This window comes from Hydra viridissima, unplaced genomic scaffold, assembly GCF_058129835.1.
Source record: "Hydra viridissima isolate aposymbiotic clone 2 unplaced genomic scaffold, HvirCarnegie_v1 scaffold_4, whole genome shotgun sequence".
Taxonomy (NCBI): Eukaryota; Metazoa; Cnidaria; class Hydrozoa; order Anthoathecata; family Hydridae; genus Hydra; species Hydra viridissima.
Genome location: NW_028324303.1, coordinates 9,502,511 through 9,518,331, shown reverse-complemented (window position 1 = coordinate 9,518,331; position 15,821 = coordinate 9,502,511). Strand labels below are relative to the sequence as shown.

The 15,821-nt window shown below is 29.2% G+C and overlaps 2 protein-coding genes across 7 annotated transcripts in view; one reads left to right on the top strand and one right to left on the bottom strand.

Annotated features, from left to right (window-relative positions):
- The window catches only part of LOC145182060 (uncharacterized), a 76,051-nt gene that overhangs the window by 53,405 nt on the left and 6,825 nt on the right, over window positions 1-15,821 (top strand). The window lies entirely within an intron of this gene.
- Window positions 66-15,591, bottom strand: LOC145182666 (ribosomal protein S6 kinase alpha-5-like). 6 transcript variants are annotated; one of them, XM_090085395.1, is made up of 17 exons: window positions 15,114-15,591; window positions 14,841-14,912; window positions 14,460-14,678; window positions 11,850-11,965; window positions 11,628-11,741; window positions 11,309-11,395; window positions 9,672-9,775; window positions 8,968-9,118; window positions 8,684-8,845; window positions 8,379-8,507; window positions 7,548-7,618; window positions 7,086-7,142; window positions 3,096-3,183; window positions 1,592-1,762; window positions 1,290-1,493; window positions 1,008-1,161; window positions 66-927 (listed from the first exon to the last, which is right to left on the bottom strand). In XM_090085395.1, the coding sequence occupies exons 1-17, from the start codon at window positions 15,151-15,153 to the stop codon at window positions 350-352; spliced, it is 2,517 nt and encodes an 838-aa protein (XP_089941521.1). In that variant the 5' UTR covers window positions 15,154-15,591; the 3' UTR covers window positions 66-349. The 6 variants fall into 6 exon arrangements, with proteins under 6 accessions (XP_089941521.1, XP_089941522.1, XP_089941523.1 ...); XM_090085396.1 differs by having other exon boundaries at window positions 14,999-15,583; XM_090085397.1 differs by having other exon boundaries at window positions 11,850-11,908; window positions 15,114-15,420.

The window sequence follows — 15,821 nt, the reverse complement described above, 5'->3', positions numbered from 1 at the left end:
AGACTTTTAGAAATAACTCTCTAAAAAAGGAATCTTTCTTTAGACAAAAAAACTAAGGATTAATATGCATAAGCTCTGCTTTTTGCATAAAGCCATCTTGAATTAAAAGCTTTACAAATAAGGACAGACTATATTCACATACATACACAATATCAATAAAAAAAGAACTAAATTTCATTCCTAGGAAAATTTGTAAACTTAAAAAATTTTAAACAAAACATTAAGAAATTTACATTCAAATTTTTAATACTGCACAAAAAATATAATAAAATAATTGTGAATCATTTAAGCTGCAGTGAAATGTTTCAGAAAATAGGATGCTTCAAAGGAGACATTTGAGGTCTCTTACCTATGTTAAATGAATATTAGATGAATGATTATATGCTGAAATAAAGTTAACATTTTCTGGTGACTTTTTTTTAGAAAAACTATTTGCATTTATATCGCTACTACTTGGTAAGTTTAAGATCACTAAAGATTCATTGTTTTCAAATTTGTGAAGTGGATTTAGTCTTTCAACCAATTCTTGCTGTGATTTTTTTTGTGGGGTAGTTTCATGCTGTTTTTTTTTTCTTTTATGCAATGGTTGGCTACTGTTTTGGTTTAAACAAGATGGAATATCCTCATGTGATTTATCTTTATCAGAACTGGAAGAACTAGTTCGTGGTGAATTATATTCATTGGAATGCTTCAACTTCCTTCGCTTTGCTAATGGGGCACTTGCAACATCCATAAGTGTAACAGTGCGGACTTTATGAAATGCATTTAAAGCAACTTTGAATGCTTTTTCTATTTGATTTCTTGAACTACCCAAAATTCCAGGAGTCAATAATGGTGTGGATGGAACATCAACACGTCCAGTTAACCAATCATGTTCAAGAATATCATCTATTGTTAGCCTCTTACTTGGGTCTACCATAAGAAGACCTTGTGAAAATCACACATCCACATTAGAAAAAGGCAGTAAAACAGTTTAAAATTTTAATTGCTTTAAAAGACAAACTTACCTTTAATTAGGTGCTTGGCAGAACTTGATACATTATGCCATTCACTACTGTCAAAACAAACATCACCACACATAATACTTTTCATCATTGAGAGGGCAGATTGATTTGTGTAATTCTTTGGTTGAAAAGGAACTTTTCCAGATAGCATGGTATACTAAAACCAATCATTTTAAAATTAAAAAAAAAAAAAAAGAGTTGTAAAGGAAATTGTTCAACTGTTAATAATAATCATAATAATAATAAATTTCTGTGCTAAAAACATGAAATCTATTTATTAATCACCAAAATAACTCCTAAGCTCCAAATATCAACAGAGTTATCATATGTAGAAATTTGATTGCTTGTAGCATTACGTAGGACTTCTGGAGCTGCATATGAAAGTGTAAAACATGGTGTTTGCAGTGGATTGTTGCCATGAATTCTTGCAAAACCAAAGTCAACAACTTTCAGCTCAGCTGTTTCAGAGGAATCAGTAAATAACAAATTCTAAGACACAAGACATGTAATAGATGGATACTATTCAAAAAATATAAAGCTTATTTACAAGAAATGTGACAATAAGCTTATTTCAAAAGAAAACAAACCTCTGGTTTTAAGTCTCTGTGCACAACACCAACATTGTGCATAAAATTTACAACTGATACAAGCTTACGCATTAGATCACAGGCCTCAGTTTCTGAGAAGCTACTTTTCTTCTTTATTCTGTGGAGAAGTTCCCCCCCTCTTAAGTACTCCATCACCAGATAAACATGAAACTAAAAAATAATTTTTCAGAATAGATATACCAAATCTTTTCATTATACATTACTTTAAATTTGTTAAATTTACTAACAAATTTATAATTACAATTTTCTAAACCATCATAAGAGTGCTTAATAAATTAAGAACCGCATTGCATTGTTTGAATGTTTATGTTACTTAAATATATAATATTTTAGTGTTTTATTTCAGATCATTATTTTAACAATAAATAAAGATATTAAGCGGTGTTGGTTTTTAATTTTGCTCACTGGACCAAAGCTAACTCAACTTCTATGGCAACCTCATAGAAATGTTGCATTATTTAGAAAGCTATTCTATAAAGCAGATTCTTTCTTCCAAAGATTGAGGTTTGAAGTTAGAGACTGTTTTCATTCCTAAAAATCTACATTACTTTTTGCATAATTAGCTTCTTCATAATTAGTTACATCATTAATTATAAATAAATTAAAGTTGTCTCTATTTTTTTGCTTCTATGGACACAAATCATTCCAAGTAATTAAAAACATTAAAAAACTCGCAAGTTCAGATTTGCTTAACAAATATTTTTGTCTAAAGTAAGTTTTCAAAGTCTTATAGAAAAAATTTTTATGTTCAATAATGTTGACAGTTTTACCAAACTCTCTGATAAAAATTAAATTCTGAATTTGGCAGACTTTTTTAGCAATTTATAACCATCTTATTTAAATGCTCTTCTAAGAATAACAGTTTGCAATTTGATGGAATTTAGGACATCAATTGATATCAACTTCCTAATCAACTAGCTAAGGGGTCTTGTGTTTTTCTCAAAAAAGCTATTATTATGAGGAAAACTTATGATCTTGATTAGTTCGCTAGTTGCTTTCTCTTGGAAAAATTGATTTAAATTCTTCCTTTTGTTAAAAAGTGGAAGGTTTTCGTTCTCAATTCTTTCAAAAGTGATCAATTTTGCACTTTGTGCAAACTCCAGTAATGCCATATGAAATGTCTTTAGACAATTAGTTTTCATAGACAACTTACATCTTCAAAGTTCACTATTTTTAAATTTTTTGTTAACTTTAATTTAAAAATAGTTGATTTATATGAATCTCTCAGTTTTGTTTGTTTCCATTATCTGGTTACTGTTGTTATGCACCAAATATTTTTCAATGACAATTACAAAAATAAAGAAATAAGATAAGCTGTGAAAAAGGGTTTGTTTGAAGCTTAAATCACTATAGGATCAAAAGAGTTTTTGGTTTCTTAAATTTGAGTAGAAAACTTGAGTAGAAAATTGAGGCAGGCAAACATCAAATATTTGTTTTTTTATAAAACATTAATAATTTAAATGCATTAAAGAATAAAAACAACCTCATCTTCATGTATTTCATGCAGCTGAACAACATTTGGATGATTCTGACATAGTTTCAATGATTGAACTTCAAGAGAATGATCAAGTCTACAAAATAAGTTACTTTTTTAACTGTAACTAAATATTTAAGGTAAATTTAAGGTTAACAATAAATTTAAGATTAAAACAAACTTTAGTTAACACACATAAGGTTTGTTTGTACACATATAAGTCAAGCTTTTGAAAGTTTCATTGGTTTGTTTTAATAGGGTATTCAGCATTATTTAATCTTATTTTGTTTGTTTATTATACATTAAGAAAGATAAAAACTGCCTCACAAATATTAATTCCTTTCAGCTTTTGTATTTGTTTAAAACTTTTTAAAAAATAGTTAACAAGTTTAATTCAGTTTTAACCAGGCTTGCAGAGCCGGAGCCAGAGCCGAAGCCAGGAGCCAAGGATCCGATAGTTTTTGCAAGAGCCGGAGCCGGAGCCGAGAAAAACTAGTAGATCCCGGCTCTCAAAACAATTTTGAACTGAACAAAGTTTTTATTTTTTAATTTTTGACACAATTTTTTGGTGACCTCTGCACTTCATTCAAGAAACTTAAAACTCAAAATTCTCTAAGTCTCTAACAAATCATTTCATATACAATAAAATGACTCACAAGTTTAGTCTAAAATGCCATCTCAAAAAAATGGCCACCACCATATATTTGCTTATATTGTATTTTTAAATTCTTATTCTTGTGAAATGAATGAGGTGCCATATTTATTCTTATCTTCTGTCATTTTTTTTTCATTTCAAAATTATTCAATGACCCAAAAATAATCTTGTATCTTTCTTTTTTTCTCCTGCAATATTTATACAGTAGAAACTCTCTAATTTGAATTTTATGGGGAAAAATTAAAGTTCGAATTAGACAGATTTTCGAATAATAGAAAGTTGGTTTTTCTTAAACGCATTTCACGGTGACTTTGCATTTAATTGAATTACAGAGGTTTTCGAATTAAGGAGATTCGAATTAGAGAGATTGTACTGTATAAAGTTGAATATATATTTGGAATTTTTCCGCGATTTCTGTTATTTGTAAATTGCAACTATGAGTGATAGCGTAGAAGACGAGAGGTTATATGATGAACTGAAATGGTTTGCTTATTGCGAAGAGGACGCTGTGTCTTTTTGTCAAGTTGACATTAGTGTAGGGGAGGAAGTCGGCAAACTTTGCGGTGCAACATGCAAAATGCAGTATGAGGGAAAAGAGAAACGAAAAAAAAAAACCACCGCCAACATGAAACGCCATTTTGTTAATAAACATTCAACACTTTTGACAAAAATTGTTGAGGCAAGAGAACAGAAACTGAAGAAAGAGAAGGCCGAAAAGGAAAAGAAACGCACCTCATCCGTTTTTGGAGGAAATCAGGGTTCGACTAGTGAGACGAGAAAAGTACAAGCACCCATCGATCGCTTTCTCAAAAAAGTTACCATCACAATTTCAAAAGAGGACTTCAAGAAAGGCATGAACATGACGATTCTTCAAAACGGCATTCCCTTTAACCTATTCAGCAGTGAAGGAATCAAGATTTTGACTGGCGATTTGGCAAAACATTTTGGCTTGAAAGTCAACTGGGATTCTGCTTGAAGTCAAATCATGGCTTTGGCTCAACAAAAGCAGGCTGAGTTAAAAACCATTCTACAGGGAAAGCTGGTTTTTCTGAAAGTTGATGGAGCTTCAAGACATAATCGAAGCTTTCTTGGCGTCAATGTGCAGTTCTTCATGGATAGCGAGATCACTCTCAAAACTTTGGCAGCAGTTGACAATCATGCTAGACACAAGGCAAAAGAAATTCAAGAATCTCTTGAAGGCGTGCTGAAATCGTATGGCATCAGGAAAGAAAATGTCCTCAGAATTACGACTAATAACAGATCTAACATGGTGAAAATGGTTGGAGACTTTGGAAAGACAGATGAAGAAGGTGACGTCACTGACAAGTCTGCTGAAGAACTTGCTGGCGTCAAAATCAAAGAAGAACTTGAGGTTGAAATTGAAGATGATCTGCCGGACGCTTATATCACTGATGACGACGTGTTTGAACAGCAGAGGCCTTACTTCAACGAAATACCGAAAAACATGAATACCGTTAATCTGCAATGTTGTGGTGCTCACACCTTGCAGCTGGCTATTAAAGAGGGCTTGAAAAAACGAGGCATAAAGTCTCTGGTTGGCAAAGCTCAAGATGTAGCAAAAGCTTGTTGAATGTCGAAAGCAAATGAATTTTGCAAACAACACAAAACTAAAAAGGTGCATACAATATAATTGCAAATCGCAATAAATGAAAATGTTTAAATGAATATAACTAAGAATCTGAACTTGAGTTTGAATTTAACATTTGTCAATTATGCATTTTCGAATGTTGAAAACATTCAAATTTTAAAAAAATTACTCAAATTTCTCAAATTTACAGGTTGCAATAATCGACAATGCAACCAGATGGTCCAGTACATTCAACATACTCAACTGACTTCTTGAGATGCGTGATGTCCTGAATGCACTGGAAGCGGAATTTAAAACCCACAACTTTACGCTTCTAAATTATGAGTGGAAGCAAATAGAGGAACTTGCAAAAATCCTCGAGAAACCGGCAGTCACAACTCAACAATTCCAGAGTCAGGATCTCACGCCTGGGAACTTTATTTACATTTGAGAAATTCTGAAGGAGGAGCTAGTTTCTGGTGAATTCAAGACGTCTGATTTTGGGAAGAATATCAGGGATTCAATGGTGCATCGGGAATCACTTTTGTTTGATAATCCCTTTTTTTGTGCTGCTGTCTTTGTAGATGTGCAAATGCCTTCTTGGAGAAGAGTAACAGGTTTTTATCTCAGTTTTCAATCTATCATTTTTTTAAAAGAAAATTGGAATTTGAAGTTAAGTACTTTTAATGAAATTCAAAATACTGTGTTATTTAACTTTACTTTTTGACATTCTACTTTCCTCACTGCAAGAATACGATAGATTATAATTTGTTTGAAATTTAAAAACATTAAAAATGCTTTACAATATTTCAGTTAATTGCTGAAGACACTCTGTGGAAGATCCAGAAAAAGCTCAATGAGCAAAAGAAGTTTGAAATCGAGGGGAGTGGAATTGGTCATCATGGAAATGACTCTAGCGAGAGTACTGGAAGCAGTTCGGAAAATGAAGAGGAATCCGAGGAAATGAGTCCCAGAAAAAGGATGCAAATTCGAATGGAACGTGCTCGGAAGCAAAAAAGCGAACAGTGCAGCCAAGACGTTGTTAGTCATAAGCGATTGGAGGAAAAAGAATTCCAAGAGGCTATTCAAAGTTTACCAAAGCTTGCTCAACAGATCATGAAGAAAAAGAATGATGGAAATTTGAAGTGCGAAACTGTTTTGGACAGAATAAAGCTGTTTCCCGAGTTGATCCAGAAAGCATGCCAGATTGCTTCTGCTCTTCTTATGACACAAGTCAGCGTGGAGCGGGTGTTTTCTGGCCTAAAATTTCTGACTCCGGACCAAAGAAGTCATATGGAATCGGATTTGATTGATAGCATGGTTTTTCTTCGAATGAATAAAGAGTATATTTGACTTTTGAATGTGTATTGACAGAAAAAAAAAGAGAAAATGTTTTGAATTTAGAATTTGATGCTAAAAAAGTTTGTTGAAAAAATTTTGTAGAAATAACCAGGCAAAGGCATAAATTTGCAAGTACGAAATGAAAGGGTATATGAAAGGGACTGATTCTTCAAAAAAATGTAATAGTTTATTTTTCATTCATTAAAAAATTTATGAATAGACGGCAAGCTATACTTTTATATCTTATTCTTCTATTGACGTGATGAGGAGCCGGAGCCGAGTTTTTGCTGGGAGCCAGAGTGGAGCCAGGAAAAAAATTGGGTGGCTCCGCAAGCCTGGTTTTAACAAAATGTATTTGTGGCATTTTCTTTTCTATAAAACAATATTTAGCTTAAAATACCAAAGTTAATCTAACCTTTTTGTCATAATCTTTACAGCATATTCAAGATTGGTGGTTCGTTTAATGCATTTTCTACAAGATAATCAAATACTTTATATTAAAACCACTTTTTATTAAGTTCACAAACCAATAACTCTTTAAAAAAAAATTTCTTTTTCAATTACAAATAGATTTAATACTAATTAAAAACATCAACTGAAAAATGAAAGATAAAATAAAGCACATAAAAAGTATTAAAAATTCTTTTTCTGAGAATATTTGAGTTTGCCATGAAATACAAGATATTTAACAGAAAGATTAATGAAATCAACATTTTTGAATAAAATCCTTTAAATCAAATAAAAATTTAAGGTACAAAGTAATAATGAACAAAAAAACATGTAAAGAAGCAGATGATCATGGAGATATTGGCCAAAATTTTTTTTTTTTTTTTTTTTAAAAAAAAAAGTATATTTGAAGCTATAAACTATTTCTCACTTGCAAATTGAAAAACTTCCTTTTCCCAAGATGTCATGTGATAGCAAATACTCTTTGTGAAAACTTGATGACTACAAAGATTAACTTTTAACTTTGATATCATAACAATAAAATACAAAAAAATACCCCAAAAATATATAATTAAGAAGAGGTTTTTAATTTCAGCAAATTACAAATTTTGAATTCATGCCCTTTTAGATTAGTGTGAAACTATTTAAACTTGCAAATAATACCACTGTGGCCACTGGTTTGGTGATCTTTATTTTGCAAAAAATTTCTCAGCAAAACCTTTGCAGTGATATAATTAAACTAAAATCAACATTTGTATTGCACATATTTTTATATTATTCAAAGCTTCAAATATATTTTGTATTAAAGCTTTGAATAATATAACAATATGTGCAATACAAATGTTGATTTTTGTAATGTATATTTATATATCATAAATTCAGATTGCTAAGAAATATTGTCAAGAAAATTGAAAAAAAGAAAAAAAAAAAGAACAAGAAATTTATTTCTTTGGACATTTAGATCAATTTTATAATCATCTCTTTATGAATCAATTCATTTACACACACACACACACACACAGACACAGACACACACACACACACACACACACACACAGACACACACACACAGACACACACACACACACACACACACACACAGACACACACACACACACAGACACACACACAGACACACACACAGACACACACACAGACACACACACAGACACACACACAGACACACAGACACACACACAGACACACACACAGACACACACACATTATTTAGCAATTTTAAAGATTTTGAGTATTTTTTTACTTCAAATAAGTTTCTGTAAATTAAATTAGCATCTACAGGTTGGTTACTAATGTTTGTTTCATTTGAAAATAATTCATCTGCAAAAGAGTTTTTCCCAAAAAGTATTGATGGAGCAACAAACGAATATCCCTGAAATGAAAAAAAAAAGACTAATTGTAAATAAAGACTATTTAATTAATCGAAAACTAAAATTACTTTAAATTTTTCAAAAGACAAAAAGAGTAATAAAAAATAAATTTTCTGTCTGAAATTGGTTTCTAAAAAAGAACTGAAAATTATAAGTATGTAGATTAAAATTGTGGTACCCGAAAAACTTTGTCAGCATTTTTCGGTATTAATGCAGGAGAATCAACTGGCATAAGTTTTGTGAATTCTTCAGAAAAGTTACTAGTGTCTGTATCATCCTTAACTATTGGCTTGAAAGGTGGTGGTATTTCTTTTCTAGATAATGCATCCCAATCAATACCCTAAAAGTTTTAAGAGAAAAAAGATTGTTTATTGTTTTTATATTCTTTTTTTTTTTATAGAGATAATTAATTTTATCTATTATAGACATTAATCTTTACTTTTCTAATTTTATATTACTTACAAAGAATAAAGGGTGTTGTTTGATTTCTTCCACATTTGTGGGACCACTACCAAGTCTTTTAGCTGGATTTTTTTGAAGAAGTCTCCAAATAAAGTCTTGAGCAAACTTTGATATTACTTTAGGCATAGGAGGATCATTATTTAGTATTCGCCTGAAAAACAAGTTACCAAAAAAAAATTTTTCTTCCATTTCAAAAAACTATTTTTTAAACTAGTTATTCATAACAATTATAAATGAATATAGTTCTTTTCTTAAATCTATCATTAATTCTCCCTACTTTGCTTAACCCATACTAAGAATTAAATCAAAAATTAGATAAGTTAAAAAATTTTTTTTCCCAATAAACTTCATTTGCCTTATCCACATACTTTTCTAGATGCCTCTAAAACTCAGACCTATTTTGTGTCCTAACAAGAATCCTAACTACTTTTCATCCTACCAAGAATATAAGTTTCTTTGTTAATTCTCCTTTAATCATCTCCCAAATGTGTTTCTCATAAGAAAGAAAACTTAAACTCTATTACTATTACTTCTATACAAAGTATTCCATTAACAACCTCTGTGATAAAAAAAAATCACAATTTTTACAGTTTTTTACATTAACTTTCATCAAGTATTGGTATGTAACAGGTTCAAGTTTTTAAATTTACAAATCATCAACAACTGAATATTCAATCAATAGTACAAAGAAGGATTGTCATTACCAAGAAATCTCTCGTTGATTGTTTTGCTCGCCATCTACGGTAAAAGGTGATGCACCAGTAACAAGCTCATAGAACAAAACACCCAAACTCCACCAATCAACAGCCTGCCAGAAAAAAAAACCTAACTGCATAGCTTAAGTCTGAGTCAGATTTTAGGCTCCCTCAAAGTTTTATATCAATTTTATATTTGAATTAACAACAAAATAAAAAACATTTTGTGTACATTTTGTAGCTAAGGAAAAAGTAAATCAATAAGATGTAGGAGGATGGTATAAGATATGGGAAAATGGTATAAGGTGTGGGAGGATCGCTGAAATTTCAAGGTGAAAATAATCCTCAATAATTACAGTAAAATAAACAAATTTGGTAAAAATCAATATTTACAGAAAGTATATGTTCTTTTTTCTTAATAATTATAGAAAAATAGAAAGCAATTTAAATATTTTAATTAAATATTGAACCAAAATAAATATCTGTAAATGAAACTTAATCTTCTTTATTGTAGTTAAAGGAAAGAATTAATGGTTTTATACATTCTGCATTCTTTAAATTTTTAAAATGAAATCCGTAAAATTTTGCATATACTACTCTTCCACAATTTAACACTGTTCACTAACGTAATCTTTGTACATAAAAATGAATACATGAAATACTTGACATAATTGCAGAAATTATTAGGAATAAAAAAGTAAACATGTAATTATTTCGTATAATAAAAGTTACAAATATGTCAAAATTATGAGCAAAATTTTAATAGTTCCATCAAAAGTAAGCCTTAATAATTTTTGTTTTTAATAATTTCATAATTACTACAGTTTTTAATAATGTATACCACTACATTTTAAACTAATTTTAATCCTTTTTACAAAAGTTTCTAAACAAAGCATTATAATACCACTCCATTGTTGCTGGATAGAAGTTTTAAGTTCTTATATTGTATTATATAGAAAAATTACTCAATAGAGTTCAAGTCAGGTGAAAATGCTGGCCAGTACACTCAATTAAAATATCTTTAAAAATATCATTTTCATTACATATCACCATAACTGCCTACCCTATGAAGGTACAATTCATAGCAATGTTATCTTTTTTTGAAAAATCATCCCAATAAAATTTAAAACCTCAGGACCATCTAAATTAAACTTTTTGTCGTCAGAAAGAACAATATTTTCCCATTCTGCATGCATTTTATAGTGTCCTCTATCAACTTGAATCTTGCATCTTTATGCTTTTTTGTAAATAGTGGTTTGGTGATCATTTTTTTCACTGGAATCTAGATTTTGATAAATTTTGCTACACACAATTCCAGTTTAGCCCTCATTTGTTTTGCAGTTGGTACTCCAGTTAATGCTAAACCCAAACTAAAAGAATGTTGCCATCTGATTATTTCTTTATACCTGCCCTTAGGTCAATTTTTGTAGTTATTTTTACTAAAATTGTTTTAGGTACAAATGTGTATATAGTTTTTTTTAGAAAATAAATTTAACTTATTAAATTTAAGATACCTGCTACAAGGCAAAGATTTTGTAAAAAATCAATTCTTTTAAATCAATTTTTTAAAATTGAGAGTATTGAATTTTTCTAAAAGATGTTTTTTAAGCTTTAAGATTTGTAATAAATTATTGAAACTTTTTTACCATTCCATGACCATTTTGATCTCCATTTACAATTTCAGGTGCCATGTATTCAATCGTACCACAAAACGAATAAGCTCGTTCATCAGTCTAAATATTGAAACCTGATAAATGATAATCTCTTTAACTAAAAATAAAAGGAAACTTTAGATAAAAGAAAAACTTTTAGTCAGCTGTAAAAGTTATAATTTTATAAAAATGATTTAATAAAGTAGCAATTTTTATTATAAAAATATGATTCAATAAAGTGACAACTTTTATTATAAAAATATGATTCAATAAACTTATATTTAAGAGCAAATAAACAAATGTAACATTTTACATTTTCACGAAAGTGGTGGAATTCTTTACTTAACCCAAAATCTGTCAAAACAATATGTCCATCTCCATCCAAAAGAATATTCTCAAGTTTGATATCTCTGTAAATCACGCCAAGCTAAGAAACACAAGAAAATATACTCTTTCAAAAAAACAACTTTCCTAAATTTTTATCATTCAAATGACATATTATTATTTATAAAAGTATTATGTACCAAAACATTACCTTATGCAAAAAGTCTAGTGCAATTACAACTTCTGCTGTATAAAACTTTGCTTCATTTTCTAAAAAATGCTCACGGTTATATAAATGTGTGAACAACTCCCCACCACTCACATAATCTAGAAAACAAAAGAATTAGAAAATATTCAAATTTTCTTATTTAAAACATGTTTTCAGATTGTTTCTTTAACCTATAACTTTAATTATACAACTACATCATAAGGATTTACTGTTTAAAGGGCTTATATTATAATTAGAGATAAAACATTAAATCTCTGCTCACTGAGAAGATCACTGGTAATTTAGTACTGCTCAGAACAGATTCTATGTGCATTCTTCATATGTAAAGCTGAATTAATCAAAATGCAAATAGAATTAAACTATTTTTTAATTAAATCTGAAAATGCATCCTAATGAGCTAAATGAAGGTATTGTAAAAGGTGTTACAATTCTTTAAGGAAATGATGCACTTGATGATGTTCCTCAATCTATTTTAACTTTGCAGTTCATTCATTTGTTGTCTGTTCAAAATTAAAAACTTTAAATCAGTTATTGGCCCAAATGAGAACTTTAATGGAAAACATTCCTGTAAGTGAGATTTTGTATAGATTTAAAAATAATATATACACTCTCTTATTATCTAACATGCTTTTGAAAAGCCTCAAATTTGGAAAAGCCTTATAATTTGCAGTACTTAAAAACTAAAAAAAAAAAGCTGTACTGTAACTAGCATGGTTACATATCTAATTGCTTTGTGGTATGGTGAAGAAAAACCTTCAAATCTATCTTGAAAACTTTAAGCTTGAAATAAACCTTCTTCATACCAACAAAGGGTTGGTTGTGAAGATGCTAAAGTTTGAATAAAAGAATTTGATATAGTAACTAGAGCATTTCTAAATTGTAAAATGCCCTAGTGGTTATAACAAATTAATACCATAAAGGCATTTGATTAAGAAAAAACTTGTTCTTTAATAAACTAAAGATAAATTGTATTCCATAAGGTTAATCTCCGTTTCCTTTATCAGAAATCCCTATGGTGGCTTAAGATCTACTTATCTATAGTTTGTCTTGAGGTCATGAAAATATTTATGAAGAATTATAAAAGTTAAGGAGCTGCTTTATTAAAGAAAACTTCTTCTGAGCTTCTTTAAATCAGAAAATACAACCATCAGAATTCATTTAGCTGATAATGCTGTTAAACATAGTAAAAAGATAAAAACAAAAGGAGCTATAACTAAGGGAATGTCATCAGTTCCTTTTAGACCACAGAACAGGCTATTTTTTTCACAACCTAAATGGTGATAAAATCAGTAAATACCTGCTATATAGAGCATTCAAAAACATTACAATTGACAATGAAGAAACCAAAATAAAATATTATTGGGTATCTGTTTGGGTTATTTTTTTATTGGACAAAAACCCACTACTCATTCGGTACCTAACATCATGGGTATTATTTGAATTCCTAAAATATGGCACTTTTGAAGCCAACACTAAAGCTTAAAACTTTACCTAGTGACTCAGTAATTGATTTTTACATTTTTTGATACATTTTTAACATGGGTGTTTGAGCAGGATCAGCCCTGTTCAAATTGGATTGCTTTATGGTATTACTAAATGAAAATGCCAATATAAACACACTTTTAATAAGAACTTTTGTTGTAAGCAATCAGTTATTTAATATTTTATTATCAAGTAGGGTATTAAAATTTTGAAACAGCTGGTGAAATTGGTTCTATCAAATAATACTCTATCAGGTAATCAGGTATCAACAAAAAAAAATTTTTTTGATACTTGATTTCTTGATCTGTAGTCTTAATTAACTGGTCATAAACCTTTGATGGCCATCTTGATCTTGCTTCACTGAATACTGAGCCCCTTGATCCTCGTCAGACAAGAATCCAAAAAATATTGGTCTAGATCTTTTTTGTTAAAGAAATATGGTGTTGGAAGTAGTTTAAATATTCTTTATTACTTTAAAAGCATATTTTGATTTTAATAGATCTAAAAAAAAATGAATTCATTTCAGAAACATTTAGTGAATTTGAACAAGTTTCTTTAGCCAATAATAAAGCCAAAACTTCCTATATTAAGGCAGCAAAGTTCAAATTTTAGATTATCTGATTTAAAGTCATTAAACCATTCTTTTTGAGATCTCTAACTGGCTATTAATGCAAATAACTCTACTGCTCCACTACTGCATTTATTGAACTGAGGGAAGTTCTGTGTTAGAGAGTAAAAAAGAGGATTAGATACAAAATAAGAATATCTATGGTGTAAATTAAGCAAAGTCAACATGAAATTATACAAAACTATTCATATAACAAATGTCATAATAATTCAATAAAAAAGTCATCTTTACACTCATACAATACTGAAGACTTTGGAAATTTAGAAACTGATTAGGAGGATAAAAATATACATTTATCACAAGCACGAAAATAGTTTTTCAAAGTTATCTAAAAATGTTCTTATAGAGTATAATTATATATATATATATATATATATATATATATATATATATATATATATATATATATATATATATATATATATATATATATATATATATATATATATATATATATTAAGTATATTGAAAAAAATAGGTACCCATAATGATATGCAGCTTAGCATCTGTTTGGAATGCATAATGCATGGTGACAATGAAAGGGCACCTTCTAACAGCTTCAAGAACATTTCTTTCAGTTATCGTATGCTCAGTTGTTTTTGCTTTTGCAACAACAGCAGACTTTTTCAATACCTTCATTGCAAATAACTTCCCTTTGCAGATTCCACTTTTTCGACGAACCAAGAAAACTTTTCCGTAAGCTTTTTGAGAATTTTAAGAAAAATAATTTGTATAATAAAAATATACATTTAATATATTTTACATGTTATATTTATATATATATATATATATATATATATATATATATATATATATATATATATATATATATATATATATATATATATATATATAAACACTACCTCCAGTGCCAAGAACTTTAAGTAGCTCAAAATCTTCTATTGAAACTTTTTTTTGACTTGTATCTAACATAGCTAAGACATTACGAAAAATAAAGCAAAGTTTTTTAATTTTAATTAGTTAATAAGAAAATATTGATGGTACAAAATCGATTATTTACTTCATAAGTCTGAAAACATCAAGTTAATATTAACCAAAGTTGCAAAGTAAAGTAGCTCTAAATTTTAGGCTGGTAGATAATGGATAGATTATAATTGATCAAATAGAATAGGTACCATTTTCGATTTGATAACGCTGTTCCCTTCGAGTTGACATCTCAATTCGGGCAGTATAGCTTGAAAATTTAGTTTGTATCTCTGTGTACAGGTGTATAGTTTATATCTCTGTGTACAAGATATATGGATAGAGTTGTAAGGGTTTACTGCGTTTGTTTGCTTTACAATGCCTAACTTTTTCATTCAAACTGTTCAAGACCTGACTTATGACCTTTGCGTATAGCGGTATTCATTTTAAATCAGTAACTCTGCACCTTTCTGAGAAGCAATATGATCGAATGTATTTGATTCTTAAAGAATCAATGAAAATAATTCCTCAGTTTTTTTTAGAAATTTAACTGAACAAATTATGTATATGAGAGCATTTAAGTTTTTTAAGATTTTAAATAATGATTATAACAATTGGGTTTCTTTCAACGCTTTCAGAAAGGTTATTTTTAGAATTGGTATACATTCTAACGTTCTTGCGTATGGAGGTGCGAGAGGTGAAATAAGATATCTTTTTGCAAATTTTAAGCATTGCATTTTGGGATCGGCTGGTAAAAACAAATCAAAGATTTTTTAAAACCATTTTGTTCCTTAAGAAATTGCAGTCATAAAACAATATAATTGGCTAGTAAATCATATTATATAAGATCAGAATTGAATAAGACTGAAAAGTAATTGAAAGTTTTGTTAAAAGAGTTTCAAATAGAATGTTAAATATTA